Below are 21,883 nucleotides of genomic sequence, written 5' to 3'. Positions count from 1 at the left end.
TGTTTTAAGCATTCTGTGTGCCAGCGTTTGTCATCCAGTTCAAACCATATGGTGAGCCTTCTGTCAGCAGGGCTCGGTGCATTTTTGCCAGATGGGAGAAGAAAACCAGGTGAAACCTCACTGCTTTGCCTTCCAAGGCTAACAAAGGTTGAGCATGTCTTTGTAGTATCAGTATCTTGGGGCTTTACCTATTTTATCTCAGTAGAACTATGCTTATGGGTCAGAAGAAATGGAAACTGCAGGAACTGCTATTTAATTTTGTTTTATTCAGTAGGTCTTAGAACAGTTGATGAACTTTTTTGTCATTATGGAAATTTTCAAGCATCTTCAGGTAGAGGGAATAGAATAATAAATTGCTAAGTATCAGTCTTGTAGTTTCAATAGTCACCTGCCTGTGACCAGCCTTATTTAACTTATACTCTCCATACATGCTTCCCTGACTCCCCTCCTTTCCTACTGGTTACTTTTACAGTAAATCCCAAACATATGTAACTATAGTACCATTGTCACATCTTTAAAACCTGACCAGTAAGAAATTCCTTGGAATTCTTTTGCAACATAGCAGGGTTAAAGATACGGCATTTTCACTGCAGTGGGTTTTGTTGCTGCTGTTGTGTGGCCAAAAAAGAAGAAGAAGAAAGTAAATTTCTTAGTATTATTAGATATCAAGAGTCAAATTTGTCCTATCATTAGATTTGATAAACATAATAATGAGGTTGTTCGTATTAGTTTTTTTTTTTTTTTTTTTTTGGCCACATCCGCAGTACATGGGAATTCCCAGCCCAGGGATTGAATCCAAGCCACAGCTGTGGCATAGCTTGCGACACCAGATCCTTTAACCTACTGCGCCAGGTCAGGGATCAAACTGCTCCTCTGCAGTGACTCAAGCCGCTGCAGTCAGGTTCTTAACTGACTATACCACAGTGGAAACTCCAGTTTTTAGTTTTTTTATTTATTGTTTTTTTCCTCTGTTTGGAATTCAGTTTGCATTAAAAGCAAAAATCAGACATCATTTCTAAAATGAGCTTGTACTAAACTGTTTTGAAAAATAAACAGCATGCTTTCCTCCTTAAAAAGCAGAACCAACCTAACATTTCTTTCTGGTGATGCACAGGTGGATGATAGTACCAGAAAGAATTTGGTGTCCATTTTTTGGAAGTTAGCATGTTCACAGGTTTATAATGTTTAAAGAAATTTCTTAATGTAGGACAGTTTAAGGGTTGTTCCTTCATGATAAGTATTCTATTCATATTTGACACAGATGCTAGGAGAGGAGAATGTATGTAATCAGGGTCTCAGAGGGCCCTCTCTTCTGCTTCACTCAAGGAACCCAAATCACCTTCTATATCTCTTTTGCTTTCGTGGCTGTAGGCCCCAGGTAACCAGTCCTCTTTCTCCCTACTTGGTATTTGTTGAGTGGGACACATCTTTCCAGTTTCTAATTTTTTCCTGTACCAGAATACAAGCCCTAAGACCTTTTCTATTTATAGGACAGGTCCACTAATGGCTCTGGGGGTGGTAGCATCAGCTAAGCTTTCTGCTCAGCTCTGAAATGAAACCTACAGGACACTTCTTCATTGTGTATATAAAAGTTAAATGAATTCCTAACCTAAACTCTTAGGTAGGCAACTAAGACTGTACCTTGGAAGGGAATGGTCTAAGAGATGTGAGTTCTGATGTGGAATGTAACTGGAAACCTACATTAAATGAATATTCTGTTGTGGCTTACGTACATCTGACTGTTTATTTTTAGTCACCCTGTACACCTATAGTTGTCAGTGATTGTTTTTTTAGGACTGTGAAGATCCCAATCCTCTGATTCGGGCCTTGGCAGTCAGAACCATGGGGTGTATCCGGGTGGACAAGATTACGGAATATCTCTGTGAACCCCTCCGCAAGTGCTTAAAGGATGAAGATCCCTATGTTCGGAAGACAGCAGCAGTCTGTGTGGCAAAACTCCATGACATCAATGCCCAGATGGTTGAAGATCAGGGATTTCTGGATTCTCTGCGGGACCTCATAGCAGATTCAAATCCAATGGTAATAGTTTCTGCTTTTATAAGAGAGTGGTATTTAAAATGAGTCCCTTTATTTGTGTGTGTGGGGGGGGCGGGGGTGCGGGCGTTGTTTGTTGGGGTTTTTTTGGCCAAGGCGTGTGGAAGTTCCTGGTGACGATGCCAGATTTTTAACCCACCAGGCTACCAGAGAAGTCCAGAATGGGTCCCTTTGAAAAATATGTTTAGGAGTTCTCTGGTGGGCCTATCAGTTAAGGATGCAGCATTGTTACTGCCGTGGCTTGGGTAGGATCCTTGGCCTCGGAACTTCCAAAAGCTGTGAATACAACCAAATAAATAAATGAAAGAATAAAATAAAATGTCCATCATTGAAAAGGATGTTTAGGAATTCCTGCTGTGGCACAGTGGTTTAATGATCTGGCTTGCTGTGGCACAGTGGTTGCTGGTCCAGTCCCTGGTCTGCTGCGGCAGATTAAGGATCTGGCATTGTTGCAGCAGTGGCGTAAGCCTCAAATGCAGCTTGGATTCGATCCCTGGCCTGGGAACTTCCATATACTGTGGGTATGGCCAAAAATGGAAAAAAATTAAAAAAAAAAAAAAAGAATGTTTAAAGTACGTCTTGTCATAGGCTAGCCCTGTGAAGCATGACTTATGTGTGTCCCACAGTCTAACACCCTACATGTTTCTGAGCGGAAATCCAAGCATGAAAATATAGGTTTTGTTTTTTTTTTTTAATTGAAGTATAGTTGTTTACAATATTGTTAGTTTACAGGAAAGTAATTGTTTTATAAGTATATATTTTTTCAGATTATTTTCCATTATAGATATTTACAAAATATTGAATACTGTTTTCTGTATTATGCAGTAAATCCATCCTGCTTATCTGTTTTATGTATAGTAGTTTCTATCTATCAATCCCATACTTCTCTAATTTATCCCTCTCCCCCTCCCCCTTTAGTAACCCTGGGTTTGTTTTTTATGTCTGAGTCTGCTTCTGTTTTATATATAGGATCATTTGTATTATTTTTCAGATTCCACATGTAAGTGGTATATTTGTCTTTTTTTTCACTTAATATGATATTCTCCAGGTCCATCCATGCTGCAGCAAATGGCAATATTTCATTTCTTTTTTTGACTGAGTACTATTCCTGTGTGTGTGTGTTTTCACATCACATCTTAAACCACTCATCTTTAATGGCCATTTCGGTTATTTCCCTGTCTTGGTGATAAGTAGTGCTACTATGAACACTGGGGTGAAGGGTCTTTTTTTTTTTCTTTTTTCTTTTTTGGCAGTCCTGCAGCATATCGAGTTCCCGGCCAGGGATCAGATCTGATCCTATGCTGCAGCTGTGGCAACAGCAGATTGTTAACCCACTGTGCGGAGCCAGAGATTGAAGCTGCATCCCAGGACACTGCCGGTCCTGTGTGCCACAGCGGGAACTCCTAAAATATAAGGGTCTTATAGCAAATCTTTGTATCATACTTACTTCTCTATTTGTTCAGAAACAAATTTCTTTCATTACTGTCTTAAAGAAGTTTTACCTTAAGTTTATATCAGTTTTTAAAAAGATTTCTTCAGATGGATATTTGTGGTCTTTTCTGGTGGTGTGGGAATACAACTGAATAAAAGTTATCTTTATTGCTTAATTATTGTAGTCCATTCTTCTACAGAGTACTAGGACAATTCTCTTTTTTTTTTTTTTTTTTTTTTTTTGGTGGGGGCCACGTCCAGGGTATATGGAAGTTCCCAGGCTAGGGGTCAAATCGGAGCTGTAGCTGACAGCCTACACTGCAGCTACAGCAATGCGAGATCTGAGCTGTGTCTGCAACCTACACCACACAATGCCAGATCCTTAACCCAATGAGTGGGGGCCAGGGATTGAACATGCAGCTTCATGGATACTTGTTGGATTCATTACCACTGAGCCACAGTGGGAACTCCTAGGACAATTTTTTATAGCCAACCTGATTATTTTGTGAATGTTTGGCAGTCAGAACCTAATCCTTAATGTTTGGGACCTTTTTATTTCTCCTATTGACATTTAGAATTTGGCTGTATAGTGAATGGAGCAAGTCTCAAAGTGGTACGTTGGCTCTGCTAGTAACTGAAGATCATTTGAATTGAGTGATTGGTCATTAAGTATCATTACTGAGAAGATGGAGGAATTGAGTCCCTGTCTCTCCCCTTTTTCCTAATGCATACTTCTCTTGGAGGTGAATAACATTGAGCTATTCAGTGGGTAGCCTGGGAATATTTCACTGTTGAACTTTTTGAATTAGAGAATTGGAATTTGCCATGATGTAGGCCTTGGGTTTCACTTGCAAAATAACCTGCTCAGATGGTTCATCTTACTCTTTGGGTAGCCTTGGCTTCTATTTATTATCTTTCAAATTTGGTGTCTAGGTCAAAGGATGAAGCAAGCTATAGTTTTTTAAAGTTGCTGTGGTACTACCTACCATTAGAAATCCTATAGCTACTTGCTAGGCACAGAGGCAATACCGGTGTGTATGCGCATAAACCGTGACTTTTAACAGGGTGTAATTACCACCAGTATTAGAAGATTCAACCCTATCTTTTTCCCTCAAGCAGCGCTGTGTCACCTTTTTAGAATTACATAAAGAGGAGTTCCCCTTGTGGCTTAGCGATAACAAACCCGACTAGTATCAGACTAGTATCATGAGGACTCTGGTTGATCCCTGGCCTCACTCAGTGGGTTAAGAATCTGGCATTGCCATGAGCTGTGGTATAGGTTGCAGACACTGCTCGAGTCTGGCATTGCAGTGGCTGTGGTTTAGGCCAGTAGCTACAGTTCCAATTTGACCCCTGGCCTGGGAACTTCCGTGTGCTGTGGATGTGGCCCTAAAAAGACAAAAAAAAAAAAAAGTCTGTAAAGAAACAATTTTATAAGGCAGTAATATCTATTTTTAGAAAATTTAGCTGCTACTAAGTTGTGTTTTTGCCATTGATTTTGATTCACTGTTATTTTGAGCAAATGTCTGAAATTTTCTGAGAACAAATGAGAAGATGGAAAATATTTGGGCTTCACTTCCTAAGTTTTGGGCATCCAGATGAGCAGATCTCATGTACCCTTTGGAAACATTTAAAATTTTCTGTGGGGCTGTGAATGTGGAGTGGAGTGAGGTAAGAATGGGTTCTAACTTACTCCATGCAATTCCAGTTCAGGGAGAAAAAGGAATCTTCAGTGTAAAAGTTTTTTTTTTTTTTTTGTCTTTTTGCTATTTTTTTGGGCCACTCCCGTGGCATATGGAGGTTCCCAGGCTAGGGGTCGAATCAGAGCTGTAGCCACCGGCCTACACCAGAGCCACAGCAACGCGGGATCCGAGCCACGTCTGCAACCTACACCACAGCTCACGGCAACGCCGGATCGTTAACCCACTGAGCAGGAGCAGGGATTGAACCCGCAACCTCATAGTTCCTAGTCGGATTCGTTAACCACTGCGCCACGACGGGAACTTCCAGTGTAAAATTTTTAAAGCAGAACCTATAAAATTAGATGGTCATTGGTAAGGAACTAACTGAGGTTTTTTTTTGGCACCCAGGTAGCACTTAGACATCTTTATCCAGATCACTTGAGAGGTTGGGGCAATTTTGGAACAAGCCATTATAATATATCTCATTTATTCAAAGTTTTCATTATAATAGCCTGGTTTTTGAATAGTCCATAGTATTCAAGAGTGTATGTATGCCATTTAGTGATTTTTCATTATGGGAATTTTCAAACATATTCAAAATTAGGAGTTCCTGTCGTGGCTCAGTGGTGAACAAATCCGACTAGGAACCATGAGGTTGCAGGTTTGATCCCTGTCCTTGCTCAGTGGGTTAAGGATCTGGTGTTGCCGTGAATTGTGGTGTTGGTCGCAGACACGGCTCGGATCCCATGTTGCTATGGCTCTGGCGTAGGCCAGTGGCTACAGCTCCGATTCGACCCCTAGCCTGGGAACCTCCACATGCCACGGGAGTGGCCCTAGAAAAGACAAGATTAAAAAAAAAGAAATGTACATACACTAGGGGAGGCTAAAGAATATTCCCAGAGTTGTATAGCTAGTGGTTATCTAGCCAGAGTTCTAACCTTGTTCTGAGTTCCAATACTTCTTGGCTTCTTGGGGGTATGTAATATACGATAGAATTTATTTTATTGTTATTATTATTTTTAACATTCTTCATCCTTTTTGGGGGGGGGTGTCTTTTTAGGGCTGTATCACAGCATTTGGAAGTTCCCAGGCTAGGGGTCAAATCAGAGCCGCAGTTCCAGTCGCAGATCAAACCCATGTCCTTATGGATACTAGTTGGGTTTGCTACTGCTGAGCCATGAGGGGAACTCATACAGTAGAATTTAAATGCATATATGCACATACATGTTTAGAACTATTTCATTTTCTCAGAATGTTTAAAATTTTGAACAAATAAAGGTCTTAGTTATCTAGAACTATTACAATAAATCCTCTGAATCCTCTTGTTTTTTTTTTTTTTGTCTTTTTGCCATTTCTTGGGCTGCTCCCTCAGCATACGGAGGTTCCCAGGCTAGGGGTTGAATTGGAGCTGTAGCTGCTGGCCTGCTCCAGAGCCACAGCAACAAGAGATCCAAGCCTCGCCTGTGACCTACACCACAACTCACGGCAACGCCAGAGCCCCAACCCACTGAGCGAGGTCAGGGATCAAACCTGTGTCCTCATGGTTCTTAGTCAGGTTCGTTAACCACTGAGCCACAGCGGGAACTCCTGAATCCTCTTGCTTTGATGATGGATATGAGTCCTGTTTTACTCCTCTTGAAGGGGAATTTTGTTGCACTTTTTCCGAAGTTACTCCACATGGTGGCAGCACTGTACTAGCAAATATCAGAACCTCTTGCAAAAGGAATTCATGCTTCCAGGGGGTTCTACCTTAGTAGTTTTCTTCTAAGGGCATCCTAGATGTAAAAGCACCAGAACATCTCAAGAAATGACTTTGAAATCAGAGAGTAAAATGTCGCTAAAGTTCTGAGTACTCTTAAGGTTACATTGACCCTCAGATTGTTTCTGGGTAGTATACTTTGCCATAAGGAATAGGACTTTATTAAATTTTAATTTCCTCTCGTTCGTGGGGGGGGGGGAATCTCACACACTTCATTTTCCTGTAGTAGTTTTACCATTTTATATTTTAGTTAAAACTGACTTTCAGTGAAATATTATTTGAAAGAGAAAAGAGAGTTTGAAGTAAAAAGAAATTCTCACTCTGTTAGGTCCTAGGTTAACCTCTTCTTAGAATGAGAGATGCCATCTTAGAGCATTGTTGGGAGTATTAATTGAACTGTTGCATAAAAGGCATCTATTAAAGTGGCTGGGTCATGAGAGTTCACGAGATGATGGCTGTTGCTACTGTAATTATGAAGTAGACATTAGGCAAAGGTTAACATTATTGCTACAATATCTTTTTTCTTTTTAGGGCCATACCTTTTCCCAGGCTAGGGGTTGAATTGTAGCTGTGGCTGCTGGCCTATGCTGCAGCCACAGCAATGCTGGATCCGAACCACATCTGCAATGTGCACCACAGCTCATGTCAATGCCAGATCCTTAACCCGCTGAGCTAGGCCAGGGGTTGAACCTGCGTCTTCATGGATGCTAGTCAGATTCATTAACTGCAGAGCTACGAACCGGGAACTCCTTTTGCTACAGTATCAACTTAAAAGGTTCTGATCCCTTTGATATATGTACGAATTCATACAGTAAAGTCTTTTCTGAGAGAATTAGGACTAATTTTTTTTTTCTTTTTTTTAACGGCCGTATCTGCAGCATCTGGAAGTTCCCCGGGGCAGGGGTCAAATCAGAGCTGCAGCTGAGGCCTGTGCTACAGCCATGTCAACACCAGATCTGAGCTGCATCTGTGACCTATGCTGCAGCTGCCATGATGCCAGATCCTTAACCCACTGAGCTGGGCTGGTGATCAAACCTGTGTCCCAGCACTCCTGAAACTGCCGATCCTATAGTACCATGGTGGGAACTCCTAAATTTATTTTCAGATGAAAGTTTTCTTAGTCCATTAATTTGAAAATAAACCTGTTTTCAGAAAGAGGAAGCACTTTGGAGGGATAAGAAAATAGCTCCCATGGTTCTTTACAAATGTCAGAATTTTGAATATTCTGTCTCACTAAATTTATATTTGTAAGAAAGATACACTTTTGAATGATAGTGACTATTCTCTAGCTTTTTGCCCATACAGTAGGATTTTCTCTCCTCACTATAGTTTTTCTTTGTCTCAGAGGTGTTTTGAGGTATCCAACTTGAGTTCATGTTTACAGTAGAATCTGCCACTCCAGAGACTGTCTTGACAGCCCCACCAGATGTTCTTTGCGTTTCGTTTGTGAGCTCAAGTCTCCTAAGTCCTTTGGCTCAGGGCCTTTGCCCCTTTGATCTTGTCTCCTGAGCCTTCTCAGTTCTGCTGCCGTCACTCTTTGAGAACTGCCCCTGGGAGTACTCCTGTTCCATTGCTGTGCCCTCTCTGCCAAAGCACAAACTACTGAATTAGTAAAAACAAACAAAAAATTCTTTTGTTGGTTTTTCTGCACAAGCAGCATGCTCTCAGAACTTGGCCCAATACAACTTTTAGCAAATGTTCCAGTTAAAATACCAGCTTATTCTAATTGGAATGTATTCTGGAAAGCTGTTTTATGAAAAATAACATTTTTCTTAGAAAAAGTGTGTTTTAACCCTGTGCTATCCAGCATGTAGAAGCCACACAAGATGATGGCGGTGGTTTTCAACTGGGGATGGTTTTGCTTCCCAGAGGACATTTGACAGTGTCAGGAGACACTTTGGGTTGTCACATCTGATGGGAAGGATGCTACTGACATCTTGTAGATGTCACAGGTAGAGTTCACAGGTATTTGAAACATTCTGCAAAGCACAGGGAGCCCCCTCCAGGAAAGAATTTTTCCCTCCCAAAACATCAGTAGTGCTAGGGTTGTGAACATTTGAATTATGGGAATAGCATGTAGCCTTTAGGGCCAGAGTGACTGCTGTTTAGAGTCCTGGCTTGGCTGCTTCCTAGAAAGGTGGCCTTGAACAAGTTATTTAAAATGAGCTTCAGTTTCCTTATATGTAAAAAATAGAAGTAGTAATGCCTGTTTTACTGGATTATTTTGAACATGAAGGAATAACTTTTTAAAAATTTAGATAATGTCTGAGATATAATAAATTCTTAATAAACCTCAGCTATCCTTGGGCAACAGACCTAACATGACATACTTTCCATTGTTGTCATTTTTTATGTAGGCTTTAGAAGGTTGTGTTTTGGCTTGTTGTCAGTTTGAGATGCTAAATACTAAAAAATGAAATATCTCTGATAATTTAAAAAATTTGCGAAGGATTTTTGTCAGGATATATTTGTTGTCCTTGTGGGCTGTGTTAAGTTGTCTACCAAAGACCTCATTTAATTTAGTACTTTAGTTATACGACTTCTGTTATCCCTAAACATATATTAATAAATAAGAGAGTTAGAAAAAGTAAAATATTACACAGAAGTGAAATTAGAAATGTGTAATGCTCTTCATGCCAACTGTCTGTAAAGGAGTTTCAGAGCTGGTAGAATTTTAGGCATGTGTGAGAATGTCTGTATGTGGTAGACAGTGGGTAAGAGCGAGAGGGGGTGGTAACCTGTTCAGTCTGTCTGAATTCCCCATGTAAGTGATGTTCTGTTTGGTACTTGAAGGTGGTCCACTATTAGTTTCTGCAGGATTGGAGTATTAAGTGAAATCATTGGAGGCTGCTTTGTTATTAGGGCAGCTGCCTAATAAGTTATAGAGGAAGCAAATAATTTTTGTTTTCCCTTATAATAAACTTGGCAGAAATTTTTTTTTCTTTTTTTTGTCATTTGAGGGCCGGACCCGTGGCATATGCAGGTTCTCAGGCTAGGGGTCGAATCGGAGCTGTAGCCGCCGGCCTACCCCAGAGCCACAGCAACGCGGGATCCTTAACCCACTGAGCAAGGCCAGGGATTGAACTCACAACTTCATGGTTCCCAGTCAGATCCGTTAACCACTGAGCCACCACAGGAACTCCGCAGAAATCTTTTTATATGTATTCTCACTTTAGAAATTTTAATCATTATCAGTTTTTATTTTATCAGTTAATACTAACTTAGGGTTTGTTTTTTGTTTGTTTATTTCTTTTTAGGGTCACACCTGTGGCATATAGAAGTTCCCAGGCTAGGGGATGAATTGGACCTGCAGCCGCCGGCCTATGCCAGAGCCACATGCCAGAGTCGCAGCAACACGGGATCTTGAGCCACGTCTGCAACCTACACCACAGCTCACAGCAACACCGGATCCTCAACCCACTGAGCGAGGTCAAGGATCGAACCCTCAACCTCATGGTTCCCAGTTGGATTCGTTAACCACTGAGCCACAACGGGAACTCTCTCTTTTATTTTTTTAAATTAAAAAAATTTTTTGACTGCACTAGCAGCACGTGGAAATTCCGTAGCCAGAGGTTGAACCTGTGCCCCAGCAACAAGGCTGGATCCTTAGCCTGCTATGCCATAGAATTCCTCTTAATGTCCTTCTTCAAATAATCTCAAGGCTCTAATTTGCCAGGGGATTACTTATACTCACAAGGAAGATACTAAGCAGTGTGATAATACATTTTTTGTTTATGTTGTCCTTTGTTTTTCTGTAATTTTAGGGTTTGTTGGCCAAGTAACTCTTTGATTCTTAGGCGTGCCTTTTGACTATTTGTAGATATTTACTTGTAGTATTTTGGCTTTGAGAATATTTATATTTGATCAGAATACATCTTAAGCCACTTAAGTAAGTAAGGAGTTTTATTGAGTCTTTAAGTTTTAAATATTATATTTTACCATGTATTCAGACTTTCTTGGCATAATGGAAATGTGTTGATTCTGTTAGGTAATTGTGCAGAGCTTTCTCATAGTGGGGAAGAGATGGGGAAACACGGAACATTGTAGCATGTAATACAGTCAGCGTATTATTAGTTGGCATTCTGGGCAGTGTCTTGGATTAAAGCATAAGCCCTAAGTTTTACTTTTTTGAGGAGGAAAATTAACTGGTACCAAATAGTCATTGTATTCTTAAGGAGATGATAATAACTGAAACATGCTGAGAATAAATGCCCTGTACTTTATCGAGTCGCTTGGGGCAACTCTATACAGGAGAAAGTGACTGTTGCTGACTTTCAGGAAGATGAAAGTCTGCACCTCACCTGTGTATTTATTATAATAGTTTTGGTCAGTTATTCTACTGCTTTCAATTTATTCAGTTCTTCAGGAGCAGCAGCCAAAATAATTGTAGGCTGAACAGGAAAACTGAAGCATTTTTCAGAGTGTGTAACCTGGAAGGTCATTACTAGAAATGAATGTCTTCTAAGTAGTAATTTAGTTAATAGGAGGTCAGTGTACTGGAGAGTGCTGTCTGTCTTGGGTTCTGAGGCTCTAAAAGTGAATGAAATTAGAGAAATCATTCAAAGGGGAAATGTTTGAGAAATTTCTCATAAAGGAGCTTCTGTCTGTGATCCTCCACTCCCAGTGTATATCTAGATTTCCTTCTAGAGCTCTTTTTTTTTTTTTTTTTAATGGAGTCATTTTATTCTAACCATACCCACTGCTCCAGCTTGCTCCTTTTTAAGAAAAAAAAAAAAATGAGGTCAAATTTATGTCCTCAGAATTGCTGCATATAAGATAGAGGTAGCTGGTAATTCATATTTTATTGGTAGATAGTAAATCTTACTTCTTCAAGTGCTGCTAGGATGTGATTTCAGAAATATGTATATTAAGAGAATACATTTTTCTATTTGTATAAATCTACTAACCCCAAACTCCAAATTCATCCCACTGCCCCCCAGCCCCGATAACCACAAGTCTGTTCTCTGTGTCTGTTTCTGTTTTATAGATAGGTTCATTTGTGTCGTATTTTAGATTCCTCCTATGAGATATCATAAGGAATTTGTTTTTCTGTTTCTGACTTACTTCGCTTAAAAATCTCTAGTTGCTTCTTTGTTGTTGCAAATGTCATTCTTTTGTTCTTTTTATGGCTGAGAGTAGTATTCCATTGTCTATATGTACCACATCTTCTTAATCCATTCATCTGTCCATAGACATTTAGGTTGTTCTCATTCCTTGGCTATTGTGAATCAAGCACTTTTTTCTTTGTGGCCGTAATGGCCAAGCAAGTCACTGAATTTTTCTAACCCTGTTTATACATTTTATTTTATTTTTTATTTTTTATTTTTTATTTTTTTGTCTTTTTGTCATTTCTAGGACCACTCCCTTGGCATATGGAGGTTCCCAGGCTAGGGGTCGAATCGGAGCTGTAGCCTCCGGCCTACGCCAGAGCCACAGCAACGAGGGATCCGAGCCGCATCTGCAACCTACACCACAGCTCACGGCAACGCCGGATCGTTAACCCACTGAGCAAGGGCAGGGACCGAACCCGCAACCTCATGGTTCCTAGTTGGATTCGTTAACCACTGCGCCACGACGGGAACTCCTGTTTATACATTTTAAAAGCCTGTTTCCATATCTATAATAGGTGGCTTTTGAAAGCAGCTGTCTTAGAGTTGCTATGAGGATAAATGGCCTAGTAAGTGTTCGGTAGATTTTAGCTATTACTGTCTTTTAGCTCTTTGTCCAGCTCTATTAGGTATAGACTTTTAGGTATATACTTTTTATACAAAAAGTAAAACGCAAACTGCTTACCTTAAAAAACATTAACTGGACTCCAAGGGTCCATAAGGAACTATCAAATTGAAGGGAAGTCTGTGTTTACAGCAGAGAAAGATGTGTCTAGGACTGAATGTGATTTTATTTATACACACACTTTCGTATATATGTGTTTATGTTTAGTATCTGTATCTATAAAGTACACTTATGACATTAGGTCTGTGGGGTAGTGGGATGGGCAGGAGGAATGTTTAGCTGCAGCGTACCCCAAAACAGAATTTACCATGATTGGGAGGCAAGGTGAATTTTAAAAAAATTTTTTTGATGCTATGTTTATGTTCCTTTGTAGCCTGGATGCCAGCTTTTTGTAAATCAACTCCTGTGGCGAGAAAACTCAATTAAACACTGTTTATAAATCCATTTTTATAAAGCAGAACTTCTTTTAGAAACCTCTTTCTAAAGGATCTCTGATTTTTCTGAGATGGTAGTTGAAAGGCCATTGTTCTCTTCATGGCAGTGTTTCCTAAGAGAACTGCCAATTTTCTAGGGGGGAAAATGTAACACGTTACTCTTTTTTTTTTTTTTTTTTTGTCTTTTTGCCTTTTCTTGAGCCACTCCTGTGCATATGAAGGTTCCCAGGCTAGGGGTCTAATTGGAGCTGTAGCCACCGGCCCACACCAGAGCTCAGCAGCGTGGGATCCGAGCTGCATCGGTGACCCACACCAGAGCTCACAGCAACGCCGGATTCTGAACCCACTGAGCAAGGCCAGGGATCGAACCCGCAACCTCATGGTTCCTAGTCGGATTTGTTAACCACTGCGCCACGACAGAAACTCCACACGTTACTCTTAATTCAAATTCAAAGTGCTGGTTCAAGTGAAAGAGATAACTTTTTTTTTTTTGGTCTTTTTTTGTATTTTTAGGGCCACACCTGTGGCATATGGAGGTTCCCAGGCCAGGGGTCCAATCAGAGGTGCAGCCACCGGCCTACACCAAAGCCACACCAACTCAGTCAGGATCCAAGCTGCATCTGTGACCTACCCCATAGCTCCTGGCAATGCTGCATCCTTAACCCACTGAGTGAGGCCAGGGATCGAACCCAGGGTTCCTAGTCAGATTTGTTAACCACCGGGCCACGATGGGAACTCCGTAACCTTTGTAAATCAGGGCAGCTACTGCAAGCGTCAGATTTTTTTCTTTTGTGATAGCGAATTAATGTTTGGAGAAGGATCTCTGGGAAGAGCAAATAAATCATGTTTCAATTTGTTATTTTTAAAGTTTGTTAAAAAAAACCAGGTAATATATGTACTGTGTTCTATACAAAATTCCAAAGAAACACAGAGTATAGACACTGACAAGTGTCAGAGTTGTCCTGTATGCATACCCTGGCCACCCAGCTGCTGTTTTGAAGTCAGCCTTTGTCTCCTTGAGATTCAGTGTGACAGGCTCATTTTAAGTTTCTGTTAAAGTATGAGAGAAGTGTGGCTCACTGACCAGGAGAGCACTTAGCAGCTCTTTATGGGGCCTACCTCAGTGTTTCTGAAAGCTTAGCAGTCTGCATGTGAAGATTAGGAGGTGAAAGCAGGAACGTAGAATAGAAGAAATTTTAGAGGAACAGCAGAGTTCTGTTATTGGGGACTCATCTCCTCTGGTCAGTCATTGGCTCACTGACCCTTTGGCAGTGATCCATTTTCTCCGTGCTTACTTTTCTAAACATAACCTATAATCTGATCTGTCTGGATCTTTTAATTAGGTTTACTTTTCTCTATTTTCTGTTTTAAAGTGATAATAAATGAAAACTGCCTATTTTACCACCAGAACACAGACTTCATTAGCTGCATTATATGCTTGATTTTATTTCCAGTTGCCTATGACGATAGCAGGAATTCTAATTGTTCATTCTAACATCTGATCCTGTTCTCTTTCTTCTCCATTGCTTTTTTTAATTCCCCAACTCTCACCTTTTCTTTTACATTTCCTGTTAACAGACCTTATATTTCACTCCCCCCCGCCCCCGCCACTGGCAGCATATGGAAGTTTCCAGGACAAGAATTGAATCCAGGCTGTAGCTGGGACCTATGCTGCAGAAGCAGCAACTCTGGATCCTTAACCCACTGTGCTGGGCCAGGGGTTGGGAACCCTCCCCCCCCCAGCAGTGGTCTGAGCCAGTGCAGAGACAATGCTGGATCCTTTCAGTGCCACAGTGGGAATTCCTTTTTTTTTTTTTTTTAAACATTAAAAGAATTTGACTGGCATAAATGGATAAGTTGTGATAGAACATTTGTTTTGGACCAGATAATAACCATGATTGGTCATGTGTTGCCAGCAAGAGAAAAAAAATAGACCTGGTCTTCCAGTGTGACATTTTGATCCTTTATCCTGTAATCCAGCCTATTAAGCGCATTGTATTTGGGAAATACAGTATCTTTTCCCTGCATGTAAAGCACTGAGATGATGGAGGGGATTATTATTTCACTCTTCATGCCTTTAAATTTTCGCTAAAGTGAAACAAAGGCAAACAAGAATTAACTCAGAAAAGAACTTCATGCATGTTACCATGTGGTAGGTGGACTAGATAACCCTTCTTGATTGATCTAATATCAGTAAAATATGATACCCCAAATTTATTGTTTGTTAGACTTTTTGATGATGGCCATTCTAGCTGCTGTAAGGTGGTACCTCATAGTAGTGTTGATTTGCGTTTCTTTAATAATTAGTGATGTTGAGCATCTTTTCATGTGTGTTTTGTGGAATCTGAAAAAAAGGATACAGATGAACTTATTTGCAGAACAGAAGCAGACTCACAGACTTTGAAAAACTTAACAGTTAGCAAAGGGGACAGGTAGGGTGAGTGGGAGGGATGGACTGGGGCTTCAGGACTGGCGTATGAACACTGAGGTATATGGAATGATTGGCCAATGGGGACCTACTGTATAGCACAAAGCTGTACAGGCTGCTGCAGTCAGATTCTTAACCCACTGCACCAACAGCAGCAACTCCAGTAGCAGTTTTTCATTTATCATACAGCCTAACATAAGGATGCCTTTGAGATGCCATTGAATCTAAGATGCACTGTTGTTTCCTGTATTACCTAGAAAGAAAAATACTTCCTATTAAACTGACATGCCATTGACTGTAAAATATATCTCAACTTCAGAGGTATTAATGAGAAAAACTATGCAACTTAAGTCTTGATGAATTATGGTAATATTACCACCTTAGGTTTGCACGAGGCATTGTAGAAAGCACTTACACCCTGGTCATCTGATTTTATACTCAAACTAAAGATAATCTGTGAGGTGAATTAAATTATTCCCAGTTTTCCAGATGAGGTAACTGAATTTCACAGTGTTCTCAAAACAGCATGTTACAGTGAATGTTCAAGCTCACATTTTCTTACTCTAAGACTTATGATATGCTTGCCTGTATCACCTCTTCATCCAACAGCGAAGCACCCCATACACCTAAAAAATTATTTGGCCTAATGTGCATGTTTCATATATTTAAACTTCACTGCTTTTATAGCTGTTCATATATCTTCATTCTGTTGATAGTTTTGAGTACTATTAAAATTGGTACTATATTGGGAGATCCCTTGTAGAGCTGGTTAAAGACCTGGCATTGTCATTGCAGTGACTTGGATTGCTGCTGTGGCTTGAGTTCGTTCCCTAGCTTGGGAACTTCTACATGCCACAGGCACAGCCAGAAAAATTACTGATATTTTAATAGTAAATGAATGACTCTCAGTATGTGAATTGTTTTAATTCTGGATTACCTGACCACTGGGAAGCTATGTGTGCCACAATTGGTGGTTTAATATATATTTGATTTTTTTTTTTTTTTTTTTGGTCTTTTTGTGTTTTTCTTGAGCCGATCCCGTGGCATATGGAGGTTCCCAGGCTAGGGGTCAAATCGGAGCTATAGCCACCAGCCTACGCCAGAGCCACGGCAGTGCCGGATCCTTTAACCCACTGAGCAAGGGCAGGGATCAAACCCACAACCTCATGGTTCCTAGTCGGATTCGTTAACCACTGCGCCACCACGGGAACTCCTGGTTTAATATATATTTGAAAGCAGTTTGTTTCTTACTGACTAGGGAAAATATTCAGGAATGGTTATGAGTTGAGATCTGTGAAGTGATCCAGAGAAGATTAAGTATTTGTCCATAGTTGTACTGTTCTTGGTAAGTCAAGGTCATTTCTCCTTCTTTCCAGGTGGTGGCTAATGCTGTAGCAGCATTATCTGAAATCAGTGAATCTCACCCAAACAGCAACTTACTTGATCTGAATCCACAGAACATCAATAAGCTCCTTACAGCCCTGAATGAATGCACTGAATGGGGCCAGATTTTCATCCTGGACTGCCTGTCTAATTACAACCCTAAAGATGACCGGGAGGCACAGAGGTCAGTCTGTTTTGCCATATAGAATCTGGGTGTCTTGTCTGGTTTGTTAAGTTCTAGTGTCTATATTAGAATAAGTGTCTGTTATGTTGAGAAAATCAGTGGCTTGTGGGATAGGTAATTGTTTTCTCACTGTATTTAGGAATATTTTAGGTGGTGGGGTAAACCATGCACAAATAGCTCTTCCTAAGAGGAGATGGGTATTTTTCTCTCTTTTTTTCTGAATAGTACAGTTACAACCCTCTGCTAAAACCTCCCTCATCATGGTCTCATATCTCTCATATAGCAATTCCTAGCCATTTGGCAAACAAAGGATACTGAGTATCTCATTGGAATGACAAAATTTTCATTCTTTTAGGTTCGTAGTAAGTGACTTGATACCAGTTACTGAGCTGATCTATACCTATAATTTAGTACTAGAGAAACTGTTGGAGCCAGCAATATATGATGTCTTGTGTTAGATAGAAGAATCATGACAGTGTGAAGATTTGGAAGGCACACCTGGATTGTTCTGCTCAGCCCTTTACTGCATTTGTGTTGCAGATTGTCTTTGACTATCACATATTGACTCCCAAATTTCATCTACCCACGCACACATTTTAGTTCAGAGAATTGGAATTATCAGCTATTATCGAGCATTTTGTGTATAGAGGCACTGTACTAGGCAAACTACTTCTAAAAAATTGTTGACTCTTCATTAAAGTTGACTTTTTTTTTTTAAGGGCTTCACCTGAAGCATATAGAAATTCCCAGCTCATGAACACGCCAGATCCTTAACCCACTGAGTGAGGCCAGGGACCCAGCTCACGTCCTCATGGATACTAGTTGAATTCGTTACCCCTGAGCCAGAACGGGAACTCCTAAAGTTGACCTATTTTAATTGTGGTAGATAAGAATCCTTCCTTGCCTGGATAATGCAAGCGCTCTTCACTTGTCTAGGAAATTGTTCCCTCTGGTTTTAACCAGGGCTCACCTGAAAGTTTCTTTCCATCATTGGAAGTATATATATCTTCTGGAACAACTTTACATACACTTTTATTTTCTCTTGATTATTGACATCTCACCCTTCTTCATAAACTCGGGAAATAACTATTGAGCCCATGCTGTTTACCAGGCTCTGAGGATATAGCACTGTGTAGACAAAAATCATAGCTCTCAGGGAACTCTTATTCTGAAGGACAGGGTAGAAGTATATGTAATATGTGTACATTAGTACAACATAAAATATGTCAGATAAAAGTAAGTGCTAACAAGAAAGACACAGTAGAAGTTCCCATCATGGTGAATCTGACTGGAAGCCATGAGGTTGCGGGTTTGATCCCTGGCCTCGCTCAGTGGATTAAGGATCTGGTGTTGCTGTGGCTGTGGTGTAGGCTGGCAACGTAGCTCCAATTAGACCCTAGCCTGGTAGCCTCCATATGCTGCAGGTTCAGCTCTGAAAACAAAAAAACGAAAGAGAGACACGGTAAGGAAGAGAGATAAGAAATACGGAGTGGTCAGGGAAAGCCTCTTGGAGGAAGTGACATTTGTATAAAGACCTGAAGGAGGTCAGGGAGTCAGCGCAGTAGACATATTGGAGGAAGGGAGGGAAACACAGCTTACTTGTCTTGAATCTTTAACTGAATACAGCCACTCATGTTGCCTCAGAGCTATCAAAATTGATGTAATTTCTGAAGAACCCTCAGTGGATAATGAAGTGTTCTAGATTTTATGAGGCATTTACATGTAGATGTTAAGGGGTTGGAGAGAGGACGTGGTCGAGAGAATATTGCAATGTTAAAAACAAACAAACAGAAACCCTTTCTGAGATGCCCTTATTTTCCTGAAGGCAAGAGGTTGTATAGTTTTCCCCATCAGCCCATCTCCTCCTGAATCTTACAATGAAACTTCAGCCACAGTTGGTTAATACTTCTCACTGTGAAGTCACTCTCAGAATGCTTAATTTGACTTTCTGTAGGTTGAGGAGAAATGGGCTGGGAGGCAGGGAGCCCTTACATAATGTGGGGAGACAGAGAGGACTATGAAACAGGAAGGTAAATGGTGTGAGCTTCCAAGTGTTTTGGGTAGTGGCTAGTTCGCCTCCAGTTTGAACATCCCTGGTTGCTGGTTTCCTAAAGTCTTCTGATGTCCCCGCTCTGCCTGTAGTTTGCTGGGAATGAGGCTTCTGCAATGTTGGATCCCAAATTTACCTACGCATGAAGTTTTGAATGTTCTAACTGATTCTCTAATTTCTTGACACTTGGGCCTTGGGACCTCTGACAGCATTACCTTAAAGACTGGATTGAGCAAAGAAATTATAATTCAAGATACTAACTTTTGTTTTCTGCCCTCAGCATCTGTGAGCGGGTAACTCCCCGGCTATCTCATGCCAACTCAGCCGTGGTGCTTTCAGCGGTAAAAGTCCTAATGAAATTTCTTGAGTTGTTACCCAATGACTCTGACTACTACAATATGCTGCTGAAGAAGTTGGCCCCTCCACTTGTCACTTTGCTGTCTGGGGAGCCAGAGGTGCAGTACGTTGCCCTGAGGAACATCAACCTAATTGTCCAAAAAAGGTTGGGAAAAAAATGAAGTGGTGGTGGTGGTGGTTGTGGTGGTGGTGTTTTGGCCACACTTGTGGCATGTTGAAGTTCCTGGGCTTGAACCCACACCACAGTTGCAGTCTGTGCCACAGCTGCAGCAATACTGGATCCTTCACCTGCTGTGCCACAAGATGATTAAAGTTTTTAATTTTGAATTAAGCCTAATAACATCAGTATTAAAGAGGTCTATGTTAAGCTCCGCTTAATGGATGGAAATGAAATTACTGTATGCCAGAGCAACCTGCCCAGGGCTAGGAGGCTAACAATTGAGTATTCCTACATTAAATGCTCTACAATTTAGTTTGCCTCTTGAAGGACCTCTTAGTACGCTAGCAAGTGTCTGCTTAACATGATTCAGGCGGTAGTTTAGAGCAGGTTGTTCTTCCAGTGTTTCTTCTTGAGACTATATACCTTGACCCTTAAAAAGGATAAAAAAATAGTCCGCCAAATGGATCTGGTTAGAAGGGTGTAGAGGAAATTTGTGTTTTTTGTTTTTTTTCCCTCCTAGGATATAGTGTGTGAATGGAGAGCAGAGAGGCACAAATTAGATTTTAATAGACTCAGAAGGATGTATCAATTTATGCCTCACCTTCCTTGCATTTCTTTGTATCACAGGCCTGAAATCTTGAAGCAGGAAATCAAAGTTTTCTTTGTGAAATACAATGATCCCATCTATGTGAAACTAGAGAAATTGGACATCATGATTCGCTTGGCATCCCAAGCCAACATTGCTCAGGTCAGACTTAAGTAAACTTAAGATCTTGCCTTCAGGAGAACCTAGGCCATGAAATTGCTATTGGAGAATGGTTAAGATTGTTCACTTTGTGGATTTTTAACAGGTTCTAGCAGAACTGAAGGAATATGCCACAGAAGTGGATGTCGACTTTGTACGCAAAGCTGTACGAGCCATTGGACGGTGTGCCATCAAGGTGGAGGCAAGTGTCCCATAGTAGTTGTGGTTACATTATGGGATTTGGAGTATTCTCTTCATCACTTTCTTTAAAATGCATCCTTAAGTTTTTTAAAATAATAAAGTACATAGTTAAAATATTAAATAATTTGTCATGAAAATCAGCTGTCCCTGGTCCCGTTCTTTCCAGAGGGAATTATTTTTCGTTTTAGTTATTTTGATTACTTTCATATCTTTAATATCCTTATGCTGTTATTTATTGATTGCCAATTGTAGACATTTTCTGTTAACTCTCTGCTATGATATAAGCAACTTATTTCATGTATTTCATCACTCCTACTTCTACCTTCCTGTCATCCAGTAGATTATATCATGAGTTTTTGTTCCTATGTTATGTATGTAAATTGAGATAATGTATCTTTATTTCTTCTGTCAACTAGCATCTTGCAAAATTTACTGTGCGTATTATGACGATAAATATGTAGAGCCTCTACAACACAAATGATTGTACTTTCTTTCTTAAGGAGACTTTTTATTTTTTATGGAGTTTATAATGGCCTTTCTTTTTTTATTCCATTGTGGGTCTTCATTGCATGATGTCTTCTTCCAGCTTTTCAAGCATATTATAAAATTATAAAACTTTTCTTTTGTACTAGACCCTTCTCTCTTCTAGTCCTCTGTCTTTCTCGTCCCTGCTGCATTTTGGCTGGTTGCTTTCTTTTCTGCACAGCCATCTTTACATACCGCCTCTCTTCATTGCTCTTTCTTGTTATTGGTACTTTGTAAGCATTCCTTTTTTTGTGGTTGCAATAACTTCTTAAGTCTCAGGGGATGTGAATTATAGTTTTTGGTGTTGTTTCTGCAGTTTGAATTATCTGGAGTATTTCATGGTGCAGGTTTCATATCTATATGATTTTTTAAAATAATTTTTTTGGGCCACTCCTAGGGCATTTGGAAGTTTCCCGGCCAGGGATTGAACTTGCATTATAGCAGCAACCCCGACAGCAATGACAAAACAGGTACCTAACCTGCTGTGCCACAAGAGAGCTCCCTGTGTGTGATTTTTTAATTGAAGCGTATACCATGCATATAGTAAGTTGCTGCCCATTTATATTTAAGAATGAGATAACAGAAACGTTGTCAGGACTTCTGCGTAAATAGACAGGCCTGACACCTAGCAGGTTTCTGCTTTAGGGCAGGGAATTAATCTTCCCTTGGAAGTCCTCCTGAAGAGCTTCTCTGTAGTCTTAGAGGACAGATTGCTTCTAGCTTGGTTTCAGCCTTCCAGTGGGTGTTAAGGGCTAT

General features: G+C 40.4%; 1 protein-coding gene and 1 long non-coding RNA gene across 22 annotated transcripts in view; both read left to right on the top strand.

Moving 5' to 3' along the window:
* AP2B1 (adaptor related protein complex 2 subunit beta 1) overlaps window positions 1-21,883 on the top strand; it is a 139,431-nt gene that overhangs the window by 33,466 nt on the left and 84,082 nt on the right. For 20 of the 21 annotated variants that reach the window (XR_014820236.1, XR_014820235.1, XR_014820244.1 and 17 more), the window contains 5 exon segments: window positions 1,795-2,040; window positions 16,899-17,089; window positions 19,420-19,641; window positions 20,284-20,404; window positions 20,508-20,603. Coding sequence is in view for 11 of the 21 variants with exons in the window: in XM_084982784.1 (XP_084838910.1) it covers window positions 1,795-2,040; window positions 16,899-17,089; window positions 19,420-19,641; window positions 20,284-20,404; window positions 20,508-20,603 (876 nt within the window). In the remaining 10 variants the exon portion in view is untranslated. 21 annotated transcript variants of the gene reach the window in all.
* LOC146398245 (uncharacterized) lies at window positions 4,062-11,664 on the top strand. The gene is made up of 3 exons (XR_014821385.1): window positions 4,062-4,229; window positions 7,459-7,702; window positions 7,806-11,664. It is a non-coding gene; the product is annotated as an uncharacterized LOC146398245 (long non-coding RNA).

This window comes from Sus scrofa, chromosome 12 (genome assembly GCF_054392235.1).
Source record: "Sus scrofa isolate SSC_HxYL_T2T_F1_AM1 chromosome 12, Sscrofa_HxYL_maternal_Yorkshire_Landrace_v2.0, whole genome shotgun sequence".
In the NCBI taxonomy this organism is placed as follows: Eukaryota; Metazoa; Chordata; class Mammalia; order Artiodactyla; family Suidae; genus Sus; species Sus scrofa.
Note: the sequence above shows the minus strand (reverse complement) of the source record. Positions and strands in the feature narration are given on the sequence as shown.